Here is a 22,759-nt window from a genome sequence, read left to right as displayed (position 1 = left end):
GTTCCGTCGACAGCATTCCACCACAGACCACCTAATTCATCTTGAAACATCTATCAGAGAAGCCTTTCTCAACTGCCAACATCTTGTATCAATATTCTTTGACATAGAGAAGGCTTACGACACAACATGGAGGTATGGCGTTTTGCGAGACCTCCATACATATGGGTTACGTGGCCATTTACCCATGTTTATTAAAATTTTTTTAATGGACAGGAGATTCCAAGTTTGTGTGGGTTCGACACTTTCCCGTTCTTTTGTACAGGAACTTGGAGTCCCTCAAGGCTGTGTATTGAGTGTTACACTCTTCAGTATAAAGATAAATGCCATCACTGAACAACTCCCTCTCACTGTTGCGAATGGGGTGTATGTCGACGACTTTCACATCTCATGTCAGTCGTCAAACATGAGATATATTGAGTGGCAACTACACACCGCCCTCAATTGTGTACGGAAGTGGACTCTGGCGAACAGCTTTAATTTCTCTCTCTCCAAAACTGTATGCATGCACTTTTGCCGTCGACGGGGTATTCACCCTGATCCTGAACTTCATATCGGTGAAGTTTTGCTGCCAGTGGTCCCGGAGACCAAGTTCTTGGGGCTTATCTTTGATCGTAAACTGGCCTTTATACCACACTTAAAGCAGCTTCGGGTCAAATGCACAAGAGCACTGAACATCCTCCGTGTTCTCTCTTCTACCAGTTGGGGGGCAGATCGCTGTTCAATGTTAAAGGTATATTGTGCTCTTATTAGATCGAAACTCGATTATGGATCAATGGTCTATAGCTCTGCCAGACCCTCGGCCTTAAAGATGCTGGACCCCATTCATCACCAAGGACTTCGACTCTGCACTGGGACTTTCCGTACCTCTCCAGTTCAAAGTATATACATTGAATCTCATGAACCTTCTCTACATCTTCGCCGTTTGCAACTATCTTTACAATATACTTCGAAACTTCATTCCTTACCAAAGCATCCCACCTGGAAATGTGTTTTCCTTCCTCGGTGGGCAGTACTTTTTCAGAACAGATGATCTGTCATTGCTCCGTTTGGCCTTTGCATTCGGGCACAATTAGATGAATTGGGTCTATCCTTGGATAACATCGCAGATTCCACAGGGTGGCCCATCCCACCATGGCTTATTACAGCTCCCAAATGTGACCTTTCTTTCAGTCACCTAAAAAAGGCAGATACTCCAGATTGGAAGTACCGTCTTTTATTCAATGAATATCTTTCAAACAATCATTCAGTTCCCATTTATACAGATGGTTCCAAATCAGGTAATTCAGTGGGCTCTGCTATGGTTTGCTATGGGTCAGTAGTTGCGTCCAGAATCCCTTCTACAGCTTCTGTGTTCACTGCTGAACTGTATGCCATATTTCTTGGCCTGGATCATATTGCAGCTGAGCAGTACTCCAACTGCACTATTTATACTGATTCGCTTAGTTCTATACTTGCCTTGGAATCGCTACACGTTAGCTCACGTCCTATTCTCGCTGATCTTTGAAACCGACTGGCCCATTTCTCAATAGCAGCTACTTCAATCCAGTTTTTCTGGATACCAGGCCATGTTGGTATTCGTGGGAACAAGCTTGCAGACATGGCAGCTAAATATGTCTGCTTCAGCACCATCACTCCTATGCCTATTCCATACATGGACTATGGTGTTGTCTTCAAGGCTTGGCTCCATGCCAGCTGTAGGAAGTTGTTCTCACTAGGCTACGCATTGGTCACAGTTTTTTTAACTCATCATTTTCTTTTATCTGGAACTGATGCACCAATGTGTAGTTTGTGTAACACTCAAATCACTATCAGCCACGTTTTACTTTCTTGCCATCGTTACAATTCTCGACGACGGCAATATTTTAAACATATTTTTTCCCAGGGTCAGTCTGTAACATTAGACAGAGTTATTGGTGATGGTGACTCTGTCCACCTTGATAATGTTTTTAATTTTTTAATGGCCATTAATCTTTTTAATCTCATTTAAGTGTTGCATATTTGTTCATTACACCTTTTTTAATTGTGGTTCCTTTTTTACAGTTTTAATCTCTCTCCTTCAATTTGACATTGGACAATGGCCATAACATTAAATAACTTGACACCAGGACTGGAAAGGCCAACTTCAGGTGACTAACGCTACTGTTTGAACTACTCGTTAGTCATCCTGGCGAGTTGTTGTTATACTTTTGCTGCATATCATTTCACACTTTTACTACTTAACTTTTTAGTACTGGCCATATTGACTCATAACCAGGACTGGAAAGACCAACTTCAGGTGACTGACGGTGGTTTTTATACTTACCTGTTAGTCTTCCTGGCAGGTTATGATCATTACCATTCTGCTACAGGTAGTCCTTTACAACTTTGTTGACTGGATGTCAACATTGGTTTTTATGCCATTTTCTGTTTTAATTGCCGTTTTGCTTTTATCTTCAATTACTTTTACAAATTTTACTCCATTTACTTGACTTTATCTTTTTACTGGACATTTGGCTACTCATTGTTACAATTTTGCTATGTATCTTTTAAAACTTCTATTCTTTTACATTTTGATACTGGTTGCTATGACACAGAACCCGGAACCAGGACTGGAAAGACCAACTTCAGGTGACTGACGGTGGTTCTTGAACTTACCTGTTAGTCTTCCTGGCGGGTTATGACCATTACCTTTTTGCTAGAGTAAATACCTTACAACTTCTTATACTCTGCCTTCTATCTTAACATTGTAGACAAGGTGTCAACATTGGTTTTATACTTTTTTGTTTTACCTTCATTTCCATTTATGTCTATTACTACATTTATTTATTTATTTTTTACATTTTTACCGAATGTCTGGCGCAGATTGCCTTGCTGCTTTGTGCCATAAAACACTAAATCAATCAATCAATAAACTTAAAACCATATTAATGGAGAGAAGCTTTGGAAACTGGAAGTAAACAAATTGAGGGTAGTTAGGATAATAAATGAGATTGTGTAAAGAAAATCTAAGCTATTAGTAATACTATAAAATTATGAGTATTAGGAAGAAAATGGATGGATTTGGGACTTTGATTGAAATGAAAGACTGATATAATATGAATTACTGAAATGTGGTTAAATGTGGAATTAAAAACAAACTTGAAATTCAAGGTTATGTGTTATTCAACAGAGATGTTGTGATCCACTTTTTAAAAAATAAATGAGTCAGGGATCTTTATGTGATTAATGAACTTGCACTGGTTTAAATTGAAAAGAAAAGAATTGTAGTCTTATAAGAACCTAATGCTTTATGGGGAGCAATAGGAGTTTTGATGACTGAATGTTCTGTTTGGTAGACAGTATAGGGTACCTAAATAGTCTTGTGAGAACAATGAGGTTAGGGTTGTTATAAGAATAGAAATTCTTGTTCAGTAATTATGGAATACTTTAATTTTAGATACTAATTTGGATTGTATGTAGTCAAGTAGTGAGGGATAGAAATGTTTGAAAAGATTTTGGATGCTTCACCAAATAAAGCCAACCAGAGGACATACTACTGAAAATGTATTATTATTAATCACCTGATGTATGAGGAACTGGCTGCAAGAGTTGAAGTGGGATTACATTAAGTGAAGATTGTTGATCATTGCATAATACAACGGCTGTGAACATGGGATGGAGCAGTGAACAAACATAGGTTACTTTACACTTAAGCTTTGAGAGGGCATAAGGTAGTGCTGACTCTTAAAACTAGGCAAATTTACGTGCTTGGGAAACAGTAAACCCTTTCTTGGATAGCAGACAATATATAGTTTTTGTTAAGAATTCTCATAGTTACCAAAAATTAAATTTACCCTAATGTGACACATTTTTTCTGAGCATGTCATCATCCCTATTTTATCCACCACCCTTTGAGAAAGTATGAAATTAAACATAAATTACTTTTTGTAAAATAGTCAACTTTGTTTGGTTACAGAGCTATTTAATAAGAAATCGTATTCCTTCTGCCACATCTTCTCTTTCATAATTCATTAATAATTCACTCTTACATTTAATTATATGTTGCCTGTAACCAGTAGAAACTGAAGGTTTTAATTTATCAAATGACATATTGTTTAAAGTTATGTTCCGAATGACTAAATGTCAATTTTACTATTGAGTATCAACAACATTCCCATGAGAAAGTTAATGGTTAGCTTGGATGCATTTGTAATGACTGTTGTTACAGAGTTAAGAAGTCAGAAAATCTTTGAGAGGTAAAGGAATTTGTCTACTTTTGTTACATGTTATTAGTCTATATTGTTTAGAGCATTATTTAACTAAATAAAATTTATTAATTGCAATACTATGCATAGTATAAAAAAATTAGGATTACCTCTCTTCACAACAAGGAGCAAGAAAAACATTTGATAAGTATTTTATTTCTTGTTTTTCATATTTATTCTTTATGTATAGTTATAAAAGCAATTAAAATGTAAAAATAAGGGTGTATTTAAGTTAATTAAGATTATATTAAGTAAAATGAATAATAAAAATGCTTCACGAGCCACATGCAAGCTGCATGTGCTAGCTCATATGTAATGTGAATTGTAATTCAGTAGCATAATGTGAAGTGCATGTTTCCCAAATGATTTACAACTTATGAGGGCAATAAAACAGTAAAATTTAATTATAAATAGAAGTATACTGTTATGAATTTAGATAATTAGGATAAATAAATGTGGTTTTATATTGCAATATGAAGTCATTATAGAAAGAAAAAAATGTAATTTATATTTATTTTGATTTTTTCTTGTGGTTACAAGGCCAGTCAGATTTATCATTCTTATGTTATGTTAAAGAAAATGACATGAACTATCAAGGTTTACTGAAAAAAAATTGTTTTAAGTGCATTTAGATCTTGGGGCTATACAAAGGAAGTTTGAAATTTTTGAGAGAAGGAAAAGTATTTTTAATTTTAATATGAAAATTACTTTGCATACAAACTATTCAAAACAAATACTCTATATATATGGACATATTTCATTTCATTAGAAATACTTAAAGAATTGTAATATTGAATGATATACTGCCAAATATTTTGAATATATACATAATATATTGAGAGTTAGAAGTATTAAATCTACAAAGACTTTAAACGAGTACAAAGAGGTCATGTAATTGGTCATTTAGACCAACCTCATATTGAAAGAATTAACATTTTTCTTATATTGGAGATATATTTCTGGTAGATATTTACCTATTTCTTTATAAAGTGCCCTCTTGATCTTCTTTTTGTCTCTGAGCATAAGTAAAAAAAACATTTTTGTGGCCAGTGCACCAGTCTGTATATCTTATCAATTGAGCATAATTTTTAAATATGTACATATGGGACTAATTGTTACCAGTAGTATTGTGACACATGTATTGGCATAGCTAGCTTCCTCTGGTAGGGCTCTAAACTGGAGTACTTCTAACTATAAAAACTATTAAAGATGTTGATACTTTGGGAGTTAACACCATGTTGTAGAGGTTAGTCCAAATGGTATGGCACTGAACTAGAGCTCTTGACATATAGTTGTTGTTTATGTTGATACTTTGGGGATTAATGACAAATTGTAAAGTATGAGGAGGAAAATTGGATTCTAATATCAAAAGTGTAGAAAATGTATCTGAAAGTCCAGCCCTATAAAGAGGAAAGAAACAAATGCATCAGCAATGTAACAATGCAAAAAATATTAAGTGCTATACTAATGAAAATTAGGATTATAAGGCACATATTTAATAGTGATGATAAAACATTTATTCAGATAAAACAGTAAATTAGATTTTACTGGTAAGAATGATACGTAAAGTACAAACTAAATGTACCTGGATTACAAAGTACTTATTAATATTGAACTGATAAAGTATACAAATTTACTTAGTCTATAAAGTATATAATAATAATGATCATGTAAACAAACTAAAATTACATATTAAACAAAGTAATGATCAACATCTAACTTAAATTTAAATTAACATAAGAATGCATAAATCTTTAACTTACCAAAGTCTGACATTAAAAACAAAAAACACTAAGGATAAAACCACACAAAGGGCATCTGAGACCCATCTACCACAGGTATTGCAACCAAGTGCCAAGTGTAGAAGTTGAAAACTTACCACTGATCTGTTGGGATATCTGGAAACAATAAGGAGAATGGAGTTTCCTCCACCATAAACCTCCACAAAAGCCAACGACATGGAAGCAGGAAAAAGAAAAACCAACAAAATTAATTTCATGTTGAATATCCAGAAAAATTGAACACGCATTGACCTGAGTAACCAACTGTAAAAAAGGGGTGTGGAAGGTGAAATCTTTTAGAGTTGTAGAGTGAGACAGACCAAGATATGAAAGTGCCTAAAAAAAAGTCCAAATTGTCTTCACTTTGGTAGTATTCTTCCTCAACAACATTGTCACATTGAAAAGGAGAATAAAGCTCTGGTCAGACATAGGTATCTATGCCTCTGCAAATTAAGGTCTGTATCTCCTTTACAGATAAAATCAAACCCGATTCCTGCAAAGTTGTACCAGTAGAATTCTCGATTGTAATTGAATCTACTGTAGTTGATACATTGAATCATGAATTTATGTAAAGTTTTCGTAGACTATGGTAATAAGACTATGGTGTTGAAAAACAGTAAAAGAAAACTGATGAGAACAGAATTGAAATGGTAAATAAGCACAATCATAAATGTTAGCTAGATGTGCTGAAACATAAACAAAACTGTGACAAGATAATAAGGGTTGAGTGGGAATAGTAGAGGGAGCTAGCTGTGCTAGTACATGTGGCACAATACTTTTGGTGGATGGTAGTCACATGATATGTATACATTTAGAAATGGCAAGAAATTAATGGATATATAGACTGGTGCAATTCCTACAAGGCAGAAAGAAGATCAAGGTAGCTTTGTGTGAAACAATGTAAGACCTTATTGGAACTAAGCCTTCAATGATTGAATGGCACTACCAGTTAAAACCACAGAAGAAGGAATGTTTAACAAATTACTTAAATTTGCTGTCGATATTAAGATCTCGAGTGTTTGTGGCTTTAAAGGAGAATCCTGCTGGATTACAAAAGTTCTTTGATAATTTTGTGAGTTGGATAAATAAATAACAGGTGGATTTTAATTATAATAAATGCATATGGACTATTACAATTTGAATTATAAGTATAATTTTGATGGGAATAATCATAACAGTGTTAAGAAAGAAAGGGTTCTTTGTGTAGTGGATGATCAATCACTTAATTCATCCAAGGTGTATGTTGTTACTAGTGTTATGGTAGATATTATTTTTGGTTGCCACTACAGAAGTGTCAAATTCAAGTCTGAAAAGGTTTAATTTCATTTCATAGGTTACTGGTTAGGCTACATTTGAAGGATTGTGTTCAGTCTTGAGCTCCTTGACTTAGGGTATGAAATTGTTGGAAAATGTTCAGAGGAGGGCTACTAGAATGATGCCTGAGAAAGAGGGGTTAAGCCTCTGAAATCGATTTTCCTTGAAAAAAGAAGAGTTAGAGGGTATTTGAATGAGATGTTTAATGAAGTTGATAGTGTTGATGCATCATTTGTTTTTCATATTTAATGATGAGAGTAGTAGAACTAGGAGACACAAATATTGGTATTATAGGAGTCATCTTTAGCTGAGATGGTTTTATGTTAGAACAGGGTGATTGTTGTTTGAAATGGATTGCATTTGATTGTTGTGACCTGCACTTTAACCCACCCAAAACGAAAGGGCTAATAAACTTCAGTTATAACAATGTCTTGTAGCTAACATTCAAATTTAAGTGATGAAAATACAACTTACAACAACATGCTTTCAACATACCAGTTAAAATTTGTTACTTTGATATACAAGTCAAAACTGAATTTGATTTTAAGGCAGACTGAAGCAGTCATTGTTGAGTTGTAAGTATTATTATTTTGCTATGTAAGTAATGAAAGTTTAATCTCAACATTAGAGTACTTAAAACTGAATTTTAATACATGATTTCAAAGAAATAAATTCTTTCTAACAATTTTTAGAGGAAAAGTTGTGTGAGATTATAATATCAGAATTATAGAAAAATACTTTGAGTTTCAACTGTGTATTTTCAAATATTACAGATTACAATATCGTTAAACTTTGGGATATTGAAAATGAACTTCCAGAAGAGTTGAAGTCTGAAATAAGCTCTCAGCATTTGCAGACTATTTCTTTATCTGGTCAGAGTATGCAGAATGGTGCAGTGGACTCGTCACGTAGTCAAGTTGAAAGTGGTGAAGGAAACAGTATTGTTGCTCAACAGCATCGACAGCTTTCACAACTCTTGCAGATTAAAGCCAACCAATCTCAGAATACCATAACTAATCTTCAGAGTCATGGTGGCATACCTGCCAACCAGACCATTCCAAATCCTGGTGTGTCTTTACGTAATGTTAATATGAACAGTTTGAAAAGTACTCGTACAGGTAATCTTTCTTTAATTTCTAATGTAACTGCCAGTAAAATGGGAACAAATGTTTCTAGTACCCCTCACAGTATAATTGAAAGTAGTGACAGTATGACAAGCAAAGCTACTAGTTTGGTAAATAGTAGTCTAAACAGTGCATCAAATGCTGTTGGAACTGTTAATTTGGTTGGAAGTGTATCCTTAGGTGAAACAACATCATTAGTTTCACAGGGCAAGTTACTTACCACTGTAACTTCTACCAGCTCTACTGTCAATTTGCCTCTGGAAGCACAACAGACATCTCAGTCAGGATTTCCACAGCCTCAACAGTTGGCTATGGGTACTACCAGCATCATTAATGGCCCACATGTCTCGTTAAATAGCCCAGGTACTGCAAGAATTTCAAGAAATGTTGCTTCTCCTAATGTAGTACAAACAGCAAGTCATTGTAACATTTTGACAAATATTGGTCATCAGCACTCAGCTCAGCAGAATCCTTTATGCCATACTCGTGGAAATGCATCTCATATAACTACAGTGATGAAGGTAATAAGCATAGTATCTGCTTTGTAATGGTCAAAAGTTCTACTTTGAATAATGAACTGTAATTTAATTCAAAAGAGCTTCATTTTTATTAGATTTGAAGATGCTCAGAAGTTTTGTAAAGTCTTGATTCTAATGTTTATAAGCATTTGTTACAAATTTTAGTATGTAAGGTAGTACTTCTGTGTTGTTTGGAAGTATCAAATTAAGTTTTTTTTTTCTGGGTTTTGCCTCATTGTTTTGGGAATAATCTCGTATGAATTGCTTGTAAAGTATTTAAATAAAAACTAAATTATGGTAATGGTAAAATAAGTTTTTCCAATTAGTACCACAGGTCTACAGCCCTGTATCCAAAATTCAAAACACTCTGAAAAACTCCGATTTTTTTTTTGTTGTTGTTGTTGTGGAGCATGGAGTGTCAGTATAACAGCTGATCCAACTCCACACCCACTTGACTCACGTCATTCAGGTGTGAAGTGGTCACGTGGTCCAGCTGCCGAGCAGTCTGACAGGCACATCAGTTGTGTCTCAGTGCTCCTACTGGTGACATGTGTCTACTGTTTGCTGATATTGTTTCTTGCTTTTTGTTTTGTGACTTTGTGTTTAATTTCACTGTAAAAAAGATTATGGAGTGCTGCCCTGGACCCTACTGGGATGATGCATTTGTTTAAAAGCCAAAAAAATTCAGAATTCCAAAACACAATTGGCCTCAGTGGTTTTGGAAAAGGGATTGTGGACCTGTATATTCAGATTAAATTTAAAGGAAAGTTTTATTTCAATTTTATTAAATGGAAATGTAAAGTGATGTGGAGTCTTATGCTTATTATATTAGTAATTATTTCAAGTGCAAATGCATTATTAAGTATATGTATCTGTGCACGTGTGTGTGTATATATATTCAATGGTCTCCCATTTTTTGGATTTAATTATGGGTCTAAATATTCTGTCAGATTTTGCCTTGCTCAGAAATTCACTGATTATTACAAATTTGTAATATGTAAATTAAATTATATGAATCTTGCCAAATATTACAAATAGAAGCAAAATAATGATAATGGCAGCAGCTTTGTTTCAGAAATTTAACATACTAGCAAATGCTACAGAAAATAACTGTGTTGAACTTGTGAAACTTTACACAGTACTTATTAACTGTCCTAAGTATGGTGTTTGAATTTCACCTGTAAAGGATCAATACAAAAAGAATTACACCATAATTTTGTAAATCTCTGATTTAGGATTTACACACAACTTTAACTTTAGCACAAACATTTTGCCTTGCAGCCAGCATGCAATTAAAGCAAAAACTAATTTGTCAGTCTTAAACAAAGCACATAAGAGAAAGGAATTTTAAATGTTGAAAATGCTTTTAAGCATTTATAATAGTAGTATTTTCATTTTTTAAAAATAAAGTGGTGCTTTTGCCATAATAGAAACTACATTCTAGTTTATGGTATGTAAATGTAAAATGGAATCACATATTAAAATAATTTGGATTGCAAAGTTGGATGTGACGTTGAACAGCTTTGTCCTTCTAATGGTAAAATCTAGACTGTTATTACTATTGTATACTGCAGACTAGCATAATTTTGATACAAATCTTGGTTTAGTACAAAATGTTATTTCAGACTATTGTACTTAACCCTGAGCAGAATAATTAGCTGGTACTTAGGAACTACTGCTGAAAAGTTTTATACATACACAGACCTGTGAGAAGTGCTTTTGCTATCCTCGTCTATTGTAGTCATCATTAAGTTATAATCTTCAACCAGACATAATCTCTATGTAATACTGCTTTTAAGCACTTTGTATGAATCAAAAATATTTAGACATGTTTTTTTCTGTACCTTTATCAAAGGTTCTCTTGCATTGCAATAATATTTTAAATCGAATATTAATTCAAAGTTTCTGATAATTATTGTTATCTTATATTAACTTTTATATTTACATAACCAAACTGCAAGATGTAATATAAGTATTCAAGAGAACTGTTGTCTTGTTTCATTGACATGATAGGCATACTGTCCCTTATTGTTTCTCTTGGGATAGGATTCAGACAAAATCTGATAATCTTGGTTTTATCAGTGATCAAAGCAACTAAATGAGCAAACATTTTAGAAGTGTGATATAGTTTCATTAAAAGAAAACTTGGACGTTGTCAGTTCCTTAACCATAGCTATGACTGAGCAGAATCTGATGATGTTTCTCTGTTTTGTAATAAAAAAAACACACAAAAGAAATAGTAATAATTTTAATAATTGAGTTTCATAGGTTTTATTGAATATTAGTTATTGTATCCATGTTTGTGAAGCTTCCCAATATCATACATTGTTGTAAAGGGCATAATAAAAGTAGGTGGGCCTAATATTTCTTTTGACCTAAGTAAAATGAAGGAATTTGTGCCATATACATTTCTGTTGTGGACTGAATTCAGGTCTTCCTTAAGGCCCAAAAAGCCCTTGGGTTCTGAATTAAATTTTATGCATTCTTCTGCTTTTTGTTCAAGTAATTTTATAATTTTGATACATTTTTATTGTGAAAGATTGAAAATTTTGTGGTGGTCCTATCTTCTCTCCCTACTTCTTATGGCACTGTTGTAACATTCATGAAAGGAATTGTGTATTTTGCTTCTGTGAAGATAGATTTAATGGGTACATCTAAAATCTATGATTTTTTTTTTGTTCTCTTGTCTGATTTTCTTTGTGGGCTCAATTGAATCATCTGAGTTTGTGACTCCAAACAGACTGTTATAGTTTCCATACTGTAATATCTAGTATGTTTGTGCATGTTCAAGCTTTTGGTAATCTTTAAGAGTCATTTGTAGAAGAAAAGTAGAATATTTAATGAAATATTTTCACTAAAACCTGCTTCGTGAATATATTGGAGTCAAAGCATTGACTATTCTTATTGCAAAGTGATTTATATGTTAAGAATAAAATGAAAGAAAAAATAATTTGTGTAGTCTCTAAAATTTTCTGAATAAATTGAAACTTTTTTCAGTAAAACTTTTTATTCTATCTGTTATTCTCTCTATCCTAACTGTCCAAGGTTGATCAATTTTACCATTACCACCTAAAAAATCTAAATTACCCTTTTTTTTTTAGAATGACTACATATTGTAACATGAAACTGAATTTTTTATCCTAAATAGCTTTAAACTTATTCTTGAATCTTATTGATAAATTTTAACTGATTTACATAAAATTTGTAAATCAAATCATGTCAAGCATGGAGCACTTACTGCTTTGTTGAATGATATAACATGCAGGTTGCTCATAATGTGTACCTTGTGAAAATGTTTTATTGTTATTTTACCTCGCGTAACCTTATGTAACCTTATCTAGCCTAAAAACTTCTAATTTTTATATTTTAATTGCATTTATAACAATAAATGAAGAGTGCATTTAAAAAACAGTAGTGATCTGGGCTTTTTCTTGTATTTGCTGTTGACTGTTAATGGCACTTGAACCCTGTTGTTTTTGTCTTGTTTTTTTATATTAACAGTACTAATGCATTAAATAAGTTTTATTAAATTTATTAATTATGCATGAAAAATCACAGTATAATCACATGCAAAATGCAGACAACATCCCATTACCATTGCAGTTTTTCTGGCTTTCTAAGTGTGCAACAGGAGCTATTTAAAATTTAACTAATCTTGTGCATGCATCTCCAGTTGGATTAAAGTTTGAACTACAAGTGAAACTGATGATTCTCTGTACAAAAAACAGTGTTATATAATGTCATTTGATATATCAAAGCATTGGTTATAAATACATAATATTGGAGAGAACTATTGGCAATTTCTTAAAGAAAGGAAGTGATGAGTGGGCATGGCAAGAGGGTTCTGATATTTTAGTTTATGACTCTTTAATCAAATAGCAAATTCTTTGTCTACGAGATGACAACATTATGATGAATAATTTAAGTTAAATTTCATACTTATTGAGGAGTTGATAAATAGATGAGGAGAGGGGGATGCCTAAAGAGAAAATGTCATTCTCATGCTAGCAGGAATTCAGGATTTGTTTTTAAATATTGCCTTATAAAATTAAACCTTAAAGCTTGTGTACTATTAAAATTTCAATTATTAGGAATGGTTTTATGCCAAACTGTAATATATTATCATAAGAAAATAGTTTAAATTTTAAAACCTCCTGAGATGCTCATAATAATGAGAAACCCACTTGAAGTGAAAATGTATCTTGATGGCTGGTATGGATATAAACACTTTTACTAATAAAATAGAGAATAATGTTCTGGCCATCTTAGGTCATCTACAGGTCAAAACATTGTTCTCTGCTTTATTAGTAAAAATGTTAATACCCATACCAGCCATTCTGAGATACAAGTATTAATTGCAACATTCTAGCCATCTTTCACTCTTCTGTAACCTGTGGTTGGATCCTCTTTTTGTCATAGAACTCCAGTCATTAGAACTTAATCTTCAGAATAGGGATATTCTTTTTAATTTGTCTCTGTTGCTTCAGTCTTCTTATCTTAATCTTTTCTCGCTTATTGTTTTAGCAACTAATCCTTCATACCAATTTTTTACGAGGCTACTTTCACAACCTTGAAAGCTTTACTGCAGAATGTCACATCTATCTGTTCTCATGTTTGCTGGATTTCTTCAGCAGGTGCCAAGTTAATTTGGTTTATTTGTTTTTGGGAATGATTTGGTTGCAATGTTCTTTTTGAAGTTAGACTTCCTCAGACTTATCTTGAGGAGCCAACATTGGCACCACTCCTTTTGAGCAGAAGTTTTGTGGGGAATTCCTTATCTTCTAGAAACTTGTTCTGAAGCATCTTGTCAGTATTTGTCTCTGTTCATGCTGGTGTTCATTTTATCCAAGTCCAAGGGAACACAGTTATTCCTATCCAACTCCTCATCTAGTGGTACCTTTCTGGCATTCTTTTCTAACATGCCAACTATTAATGGGCTCAGAGATGAATCATTTCTTGGCTCAACCATTTGCCCAGGTTCTGTAGGAGCTCAGCTTTTCTTTACTCTGTATACTTTTGGACTTTCTTTAAAGAAAACCTTGGATCGTACAGGAACTTTCTTTCTTTTGTATGGTTCAAACTCTGTCTACTTTCATTGTGGTCCTAAGAGCTGTTGTATGAAACTTGTACTTGTCGTGTTTGCAATTTCATTATTATATGGATTAATTTTTTTCATCTTGCCCTATACTGTCCTCTCTTTTCTTTTCAGTAACTGCTTGTTTGACTGAACAAGCTCTCCAACTCACTATTGACCCATACTCACAATATAATACATTTAGTGCTCATTATCAACTCATTTGCTGAGTTGGGTAATCATTGTCCTTATTATCAGTAATACATAGAACCTTTGGTTTCCCAGTCTGTCCTATCTCTTTTTACCTCTTACATGAGAAGTTCTAATCTCATTAAAACCCCTTTTTCCTTCAGACCAGTTATTTGAGTTTCTTTCAGTGAACTTGGATAGATCATTGGAACACCTCCAAAAATCCATTTACTTTGTATTCCTCTTCCTCAGTTGCTTTACCTTTCACCAGTGTAATGGCTCACTCAACTTTGGATGACCTTAGTCGTCTATGCTCCTCCACTTCATCAGATTTACATATGATCTTGAACACCTGTTTGCATGATGTGTGATTCTTGACACCTTTACCATCTCTAAAATGTGGTGTTAAGATGAACATTCTCTGCACTTCGTCTTTAAGGTGTTGCAAGTTTGCAGGCCTTCTACCATATTTTTTTATATGTCTCTGGACATCTTGTATGATTCTTTCAGGAAACTCCATACCATTTCCTTCATCAATTGACAGAAAGTGGCCTTGTTGGCCTGATGTATCCCAAAGCTTTAAATGTAGTTGTAGAATAATTTTATCCCTCAAACTGAATCCATTCCACATAGAGGTTATTATAACCTTTTAGTCATTAGTCTCAGATTGTGCTGCTGTAATAATGAATGGTATGATATGAGTTGGGATTAATTCTTGCTCTTTCTGTTTACCTGTCTTTGTTAAATTTTCTCCTAGGTATACTGTCCAACTTACAGTTTATAGTCTTTGATTGTGAGGTAGCTTATAATATTTCTATGATTACTTGGCAATGAGGAAGTGATATGTAATGTACATTTACAAATTTATGAGTTTTTTTGAAGAAAAGAAGTAAAATAATTGGTAAGTATAAAATATAATGATACTGACAATAGAAATGGATTTCTTATCACAGCACTGGGTACAAATAATGTATTTTTACACAGAGAAGCTACACTTCAGATTTTGTATCTTGCATTTTCACCTTTACAGTTGACAGTGGCAAATACAGTTAATACATGGTTGATTGCCTAGACAAATTTTGATCATTCTTAGAGACTTGTAGATCATGAATTTAAGTGCTACCTTTGCATTGGTGTAATTCCATTGCTATGAGACTGAGAGGATGTACCATTCAGTTGGAAGTGGGGCTGGAAGAGTATTATAGACTTCTCCAAACTGATAAGTGAACCATTTTTGATAGTTTTTGACCAGCTGAATTAATTTTGAGTTGTTTTTATGACTCATCTTGGAATGTTTCTTCCCAGAACCTACATATTTATTTTATTTTGTAAGGCTTGATATTTGATATTGAACTATCCACACTTGTATTGTCTGCTGATTTCTGAGGCACACAATGCAGTTGAACAGTTTTTACATTCTGTTAACCTTTGCAACATTTAAGCAAAAAAAAAAAAAAAGGAAGTTTTTGTGGCAGAACCTTCCCAGAAACCCACTTGTATTGCACATTGCTTGAGATACTCAGTCTCTCGCAGTGTGAGGGACACACTCCTTGGTTTTCCTTTTCTGTTACTATAGTTGTTGTTTTTTTTATTCATTTTTTGTATCTGTCCCTCAACCTTCATTGTGATATGAGATTGTAGTTAATTTTTATGTGTGAGACAAATAGTGCAATCCTAAATTAACATCTGTCATACTTAAAAATTTATATCAAATAGATTCTCTTCTCAGAGTACAAAGTCATTTTCATGTTGAGATTAAAAATACTTTATCTTAGAAGTCTCAAATTTTATTTGCATGACTTCTAAAACCTCTTAAATACATTTCAAATATTTGTTTACAGTAAAACTTGATATTTTATGTTATTTTCTTTACCAAATGTTTGTACCTAACTAAGTAGAATGACTTCAAATTGTAACTTGAAAATACATTTATTTATCCTAAGTAGCTTTAAACTTGTAACATTATACATCTATTTATAATTGAATTTTATTGCTTGCTTGGTCTTTGATTGCATTTTGAATGATGTCTAACAACTGTTTGCACCATTGTCAGTTGTAAATCTCTTGGGTAACATGATGCTCACTTTATGCTGTCATATTACATTACCAAAGAGCTACATTATTTGGTAGATGAAAACCATGTTTTCTCTTGGTTTTAAGTAATATTTAATTAAACAAAAAAAGAGAACTATTTCTCTTTTTCAGAACAACAAATTCTGAAAGAGAGGATGTGACAGTATGGGTCTGATTTTCTATTAGATAGCTCTATAATCAAACAGAAGTAAAGGCTATAAATTTGTTGTTTTTTTTGTCTGACCAATGATGATTTTGTAGTGAATAATTTGTTTAATTTCATACTCTTTCAAGGGGTAGTGAATAAAAATGAGGAAAGAAGGTGCTTAGAGAAAGTGTGTCACACAAGAGGAAATTCAGGATTTTTAAAATATTGCTTCATAAAATTAAAAACTTAAAACCTGGATACTGTTAACACTCCTACGAAAAGTGGGGCCTAATAGGCCCCAGAGCAACTTGAAAGGTTATTAATATTAGGCTAATAATTTTGTATTTAAATGAAATTGCCATTTAAATCCATTAATGAATGGATTAACGAGATTCCCACTGTCCCTATCTACTATCTAGCGAAACCACAGCCAGGGGAACAGGCTTGGAGAAATCAGGACTAGAAATGTCTTTTCGTAGGAGTGTTAAAACATGAATGATCAGTTTTATGCTGTACTGATTGGTGTAACATAAAGAAACAATAGTTTAATTTTGAATGTAGGTCACTAAAAACCTTGAGACAGGCACAGTAAGGAATGTCCATGCAGAAAGAGCTAAATACGAACAAATTAGAAACTTATTATGTTAGATTAGGTAAAATAATCAAAAATAATAATTCTTCATGCATTACTTAATTCAGTATAGTAAGTGGAGCTGCTTATTTGCCTAGTGATTTACAATAAAGGTAGGTAAAAAGAACACAAGTATACTTTTATGAGCCTTTCACTATTTGGGATAAGCAGCTGTATAGGTTCCATTTACTGTCTGCAGTCATTCTAGGGGGGAAAAGTAATTTAGATTTATTTTGAATTTTTCTGCATTAGATACAAGGTTGGTAAAACTAACCAAGACAGTATAGAGCAATAGAATTTTGTAACTCCATGTATTTGTGTAAAAGTTTTTGTTTTTTTTTAAACTACTGAGTTACAAAATTGGGTACTTTTGTGTACCATAAGTCTTGTCAAGTTTACTAAAAGCTTGCCAGGGTTTGTGAAGATAAACATACTACATCAAAAGTTATTGTAACTGATTAGGGTTATATTTGGGTGTAATTTGTCAATCCTCTATGGAAAGTTAACATTCGTATTAAATAAAAGTGTGATACTTTGAACAGCTTTTCCATTTAAGAACTTTTCTTTTAAGTGTTCAGGCTTGTAGGAAATATGAAGATCAATTTCTCATTGTATTGTGTTTTGCTAGGTTGGCCAGCCACAGCTACAAGCAGTAGTGTCTGGAAATATAACTGGTTCTCAAGCTTCACCCCAGGAATCTACTACAAATACTCTTTCTAATACTACAACCACAACTGGAAATGTTGGTCCTCAGGGTGCAACAGGAACAAATACTACTGATCCAGAAAAGCGAAAACTGATACAGCAGCAGTTAGTTTTACTTCTTCATGCTCATAAGTGTCAGAGGCGTGAAAGTCAAGCTAATGGTGAAGTACATCAGTGTTCTCTTCCTCACTGTCGAACCATGAAGAATGTGTTGAATCACATGACTACTTGTCAAGCTGGGAAAACTTGCCCTGTTCCCCACTGTGCATCATCTCGACAGATTATTTCTCATTGGAAGAACTGTACTAGAAATGATTGTCCTGTGTGTTTACCATTGAAGCAAGCTTCAGACAGAAAGCAACAACAAGCTGGTGAGTGTGTTAACCTAAAAATAAATAGAAATAGATCCACTAGAACTAGTAATAAGTTCGGTGTTATAAAGCATAAAAACTGTTATTTGAGAACTTAAAATTATACAGATAAGTAATTTTTTTTCCATTACTAATGTGGTTTTTAGCTCAGTAGTACATGTATCACAGAAATTGAAGTCATTGAATTGAAATTTTCAACCTGAATGAGTTGTGAGTAATTAGTGTTTATTAAATAATCACTGATCTAGACTTATGCTAGTGATTAAAACTGTTAACACTAATGATTGTTAATTGTGCGAGACAACTATATTTTGTTAATTCATCTCCAAGGTGACAATTTATTGGGCTATCTTCCTTAAATATGCAAGACTTTTTAAAATCAAAGCATGGTTTACGTCAATTTTGCAACAAATGTCAGTCTCTGTGTAACATAGATAAAAACAAACAAACAGCTGTTTCTATGAAATTTTGCTTGGAATGGTTAGTAACATGAATGCCTCTGTCAATTTTAGTTAATTCTCTCAACACAAACTCATTAATTTAATGAACCACATGACCTCTTGGTACTTGCTTAAAGTCTTGATAGATTTGATGCTTCTAAATTTCAATATAGTATGTATATCCTCACAACATTTGGCAGTCTCTCATATGCAAAAGAACATATATTTTAATTATTTTTAATAAACTAAAGATTTTTTCCTCTGAATATATTGAGTATTTATTTTGAGTATTCCATGTGCAAAGTAACTTTCTTGTTAAGATTAAAAAGTCTTTCAAAAGTGGGTTTCAAATAATTCTTAAAACTCAGTTTTTGTATTGAAGTGTGTAAACTTAGTTTGACTTGAGTCATTGTGCTTTCTTTCACGTGAAACATGTCTATGTTGTGTTGTCTATTGAATGTGTATTAAACTTTGATTTTGTCTATAAATATACAAAACAAATGTGGAAATATATTTGTGTTATGTTTTTATTTATTAAGAAAAAAAGAAAGGTATCTATAAAAACTGTAATTACTCCACACTGTTTATTTTTTTATTTTTCTTCAAAAATATACTAATTTTTATTAGGTTTCTTTTCAGAAAGGCTTTCTTTTGCCTGTGTTAAACATGATCATGTTTAAGTAATGAATTCAAGGTACAGTGTCAGCTTGTAGCAAAGCACTCTACAAACAATAGCTAGTTTCCATGTAATTTTTAAGGATGTTAAATCACCACAAATCGTACAATGTAGATGTTTCAGGAAATGAAATAATGTTTTTACTTCTGTTGCAGTGCCTAAAAGAAACAGTTTTAGATAAATACACTGAGTACTATGTAAGTATAAAGTGTTGAGATGTTTTTATGTTCTTTATCTCTGGTTTTAATGAGCAAACTGAACTTTACAATATGGATATTCTCTAATTTCCCTTTAAGAAAAGTAAGAAACTCATTCAAATTTGATACTGTTATCAGGTTGATATGGTGATACTGTTTTATATATAAATTCATCGTAGATATATTAAATGAATTTCAGCTGGTACTACTGTTCAACCAAATCAACCAAACCTTGGTCCAGCACCTGCTGATATGCAACGTGCATATGCTGCTTTGGGATTACCTTACAATGACAGTGGACATACTAATTTTGGTCAAGGAGTACGGTTACCTCTTCGTAAGTTACATGCCATCGTTCAGTATAATAATAATTTTTTTAATTGTTGTGCTATTTGAAAAATTTACACTTGAAACAATCATAACAATCTAGAAACCTCATTACTAATAAAAATGAAAAAATAAAAAGAGACCATCAAGAATAATCATTTCCATTTTCTGCTGTAGTGCCAGCTGTAAGCTGCACAACATGTCATGTGAGGATGTAGGTTCAAGTGCTGTGCTTACAAACACTTAACAGCAAGTGTATGGTGATTTTCATGATAAGATTGAAGATACATTTTTTACTACAATTTTCAAATTTCATTTGTATAAAATCTTGAACCTCTAAAATGCATATAAGAATCTTTTTTTCCAGTAAAACTTCATATTTTATCCATTATTTTCTGTGTCATAACACTACACAGACTTTTACATTTGATGCCTGCAAAATTTTTCTCTTCAATTTATTAATGGCTAGTCTGCTTCTGTTACAAGCTATACAGGAGCATTCTAAACCAATTTCATTTGTTACAGAAGCATATTTCTCTATCAGAAACCGTTTTTCGTTATTTTATTATTCCTTCTAAAAGTACCTAGATGTCCTCAGTGCAAATTAAATCTGGTCTTATGTTGTCTAGCTTCTCCATTTCAACTTTTGAAAATTCATTCATTCTTTAGAAATTTTTACCACTAGTGTTTCTCACACTTTTTTTAGGAAAGTTCTGAACATATATCTTGTTATAGTCTTCCTACCAAAGACTTGGGCTGCGAGAGATGTTTGAAGCTGTTTTTCTCTGCTGTTGTGTTACCCAATCTGTCTGTCAACATTTGTAGTTTACACCTTACAATGATTTTACACTGCTTCTTCCACATTAATAATTTTGTTTATGTAGGTTGTCTGTCTTATTTATCAAGATGTTCGTAACTACCTTAAGGATACACCTTATTACCTTTGTAATTTTTTGATGTATTTGGCCTTTATAACCTTCAGTTGACATTTTACAGGCTATCATGGTGATAATCTATATATATATTCTATGTTTTAGTGCTATTTTACCTTCACTGCATTTCTGTATTTTCAGAATTCCAGTTTCTGCCAATGGTTATCTTCAGGCTTGGTGGAATCCATCTCTTGTAGTTTCTGTATTTTCTTTCAAACAGCCATTATTACCATTTCCAGAGTGTCTGGGACTGTAAATATTTTTGACTTCAAGACAAACAATTTAAAACCAGACAGATACAATAATTAAATAGAGACTTTTTATACTTGTATATCAGTTCATCCTGTCTAAACTCTTGCATGTTATTTAATCTGTCTACCTTAGGCAACTCAAGTTTTTCAGTAGTGTTTGTAAATATAAGTATCTGATGTTGAGAAATTATTTGGTTCTGTGTGTGTGTGTGTGTGTGTGTATATATATATATATATATATATATATATATATTTGACCTCACCAAGAAAACAACACAAAAATATAATAAAAACATGGTGTCTTTTTCTGTGTATTGCAGTTTCTGAATTTTCCAGCCACAAATTTCACATACCACTTATCCCTATTCATATGTCTTAAACAAAATCTTAATTTTGATATTTTTTATGCTGGAGTTCATGAAAAGGTGTCCTTTAGAGTATGCCATTTATCTGGCTGCTCATGTCATTGTTTATGCCACCACATGTCCCGGATTGGATTCCATAGGCTAAGTACACCAGTACTACGTACAAAACTCATCACTTTACCTGAATTAAAAAACACAATGGGTGAAGAGGTACCCTACTGAAAAGAATCTCTTCTTTCCGGTTGTTTTTTTAGACGCAATCTTTTTATGAGACTGGTCTGCTTCATCTGCTCCACTCATTCACTTGCAAATTCAGTTCTGCAAGTTTATATTGTGGTTATGGAATGTGGTTGTTCTCTGCTTGGCTACATATTTCTTGTTGTTTAATTATTATTTGTCTTTTATGTATACTTCATTTTTTCATTTGTACCTTCCTCCTTTACATTATGGATATTCTAGCTTTCATTGTTTCAAGAGGTAAGCTACTTGATTTGAATTTTATATTTTTAAATTAAAATAGGTATTTACCTCTGAAATATCCTCCCTTTTTTTTTCTGTACAACTGAAATTTGACCAGGACTGCAACTTTCAGTAAAATAAATTGAAAACAGTGTATGTAAAATCCTTTAACACCACTTCAATAAATCATGTTGGAAAATGGAGAATTAATAATGTTTTCTAAAGGACTTGTGTTGTCTATATTGTGAGTTCAAACTAAAAAAAAAAAAAGGCTTTCTGTATTTCAGAGTTATTACATATTTGTGATTACATTTTATAATAAAAGTGTAAAATTCTGTTTTGTTTTTTTGTTGAACAACTGCAAGTTTTAGGAGTCATAAGAAACTATGGGATATAAAATACTGTCTGTATAAATAAGGTTTTTTGGTTTATGATTGTGCTGAATAATAAATATAGGGTATCCCAAAATTATCTTTACTGTTTTGAATGTAAATGAAACAACAGTTACAAAATGCAGTTTGTAACATCTTGTAGCCCAGCTTAAAAGACTTGTATTGACATCTCAGTAGACTTTCAATTTTACACACGTTATGTTAAAACTTTTCTTGCACAGTCTTCATTTTATGTTTTTCAGTTCAACTTACTGGAGTGCCACCTCAAAGAAAGAAAATAGTGTATGTGAAACTTCTGTGCATTTAGCTACAAGATATACTAACTGAATTTTGTATGCATATTTTTTTCATTTAATCTAATTTCAAAATAGGAATAATAATTGTTAACAAAAAAAATTAATAAATTTAGAAGCTTGAACATTTTTATCAGTATCCTCTTTTGAGATAATTAGATATCATGTTAATTAATTCACACTTATTTCAATAGCCTATTATGATTTATTGTATACCAGTACTCATTTATTTCATAGATTTTTATCATATATGCTGAAATAATTTAGTTTATAATA

General features: G+C 32.6%; 1 protein-coding gene across 3 annotated transcripts in view; it reads left to right on the top strand.

Moving 5' to 3' along the window:
* The window catches only part of LOC143253206 (CREB-binding protein-like), a 130,713-nt gene that overhangs the window by 9,763 nt on the left and 98,191 nt on the right, over positions 1–22,759 (top strand). For all 3 annotated transcript variants that reach the window (XM_076506670.1, XM_076506668.1, XM_076506669.1), the window contains 3 exons: positions 8,092–8,963; positions 17,704–18,151; positions 19,664–19,801. In XM_076506670.1, coding sequence (XP_076362785.1) covers positions 8,092–8,963; positions 17,704–18,151; positions 19,664–19,801 — 1,458 coding nt within the window. The remainder of the gene's footprint in view (positions 1–8,091; positions 8,964–17,703; positions 18,152–19,663; positions 19,802–22,759) is intronic.

Source organism: Tachypleus tridentatus, chromosome 6 (genome assembly GCF_004210375.1).
Source record: "Tachypleus tridentatus isolate NWPU-2018 chromosome 6, ASM421037v1, whole genome shotgun sequence".
Taxonomy (NCBI): domain Eukaryota; kingdom Metazoa; phylum Arthropoda; class Merostomata; order Xiphosura; family Limulidae; genus Tachypleus; species Tachypleus tridentatus.
This window is presented reverse-complemented; position numbering and strand designations above follow the sequence as displayed.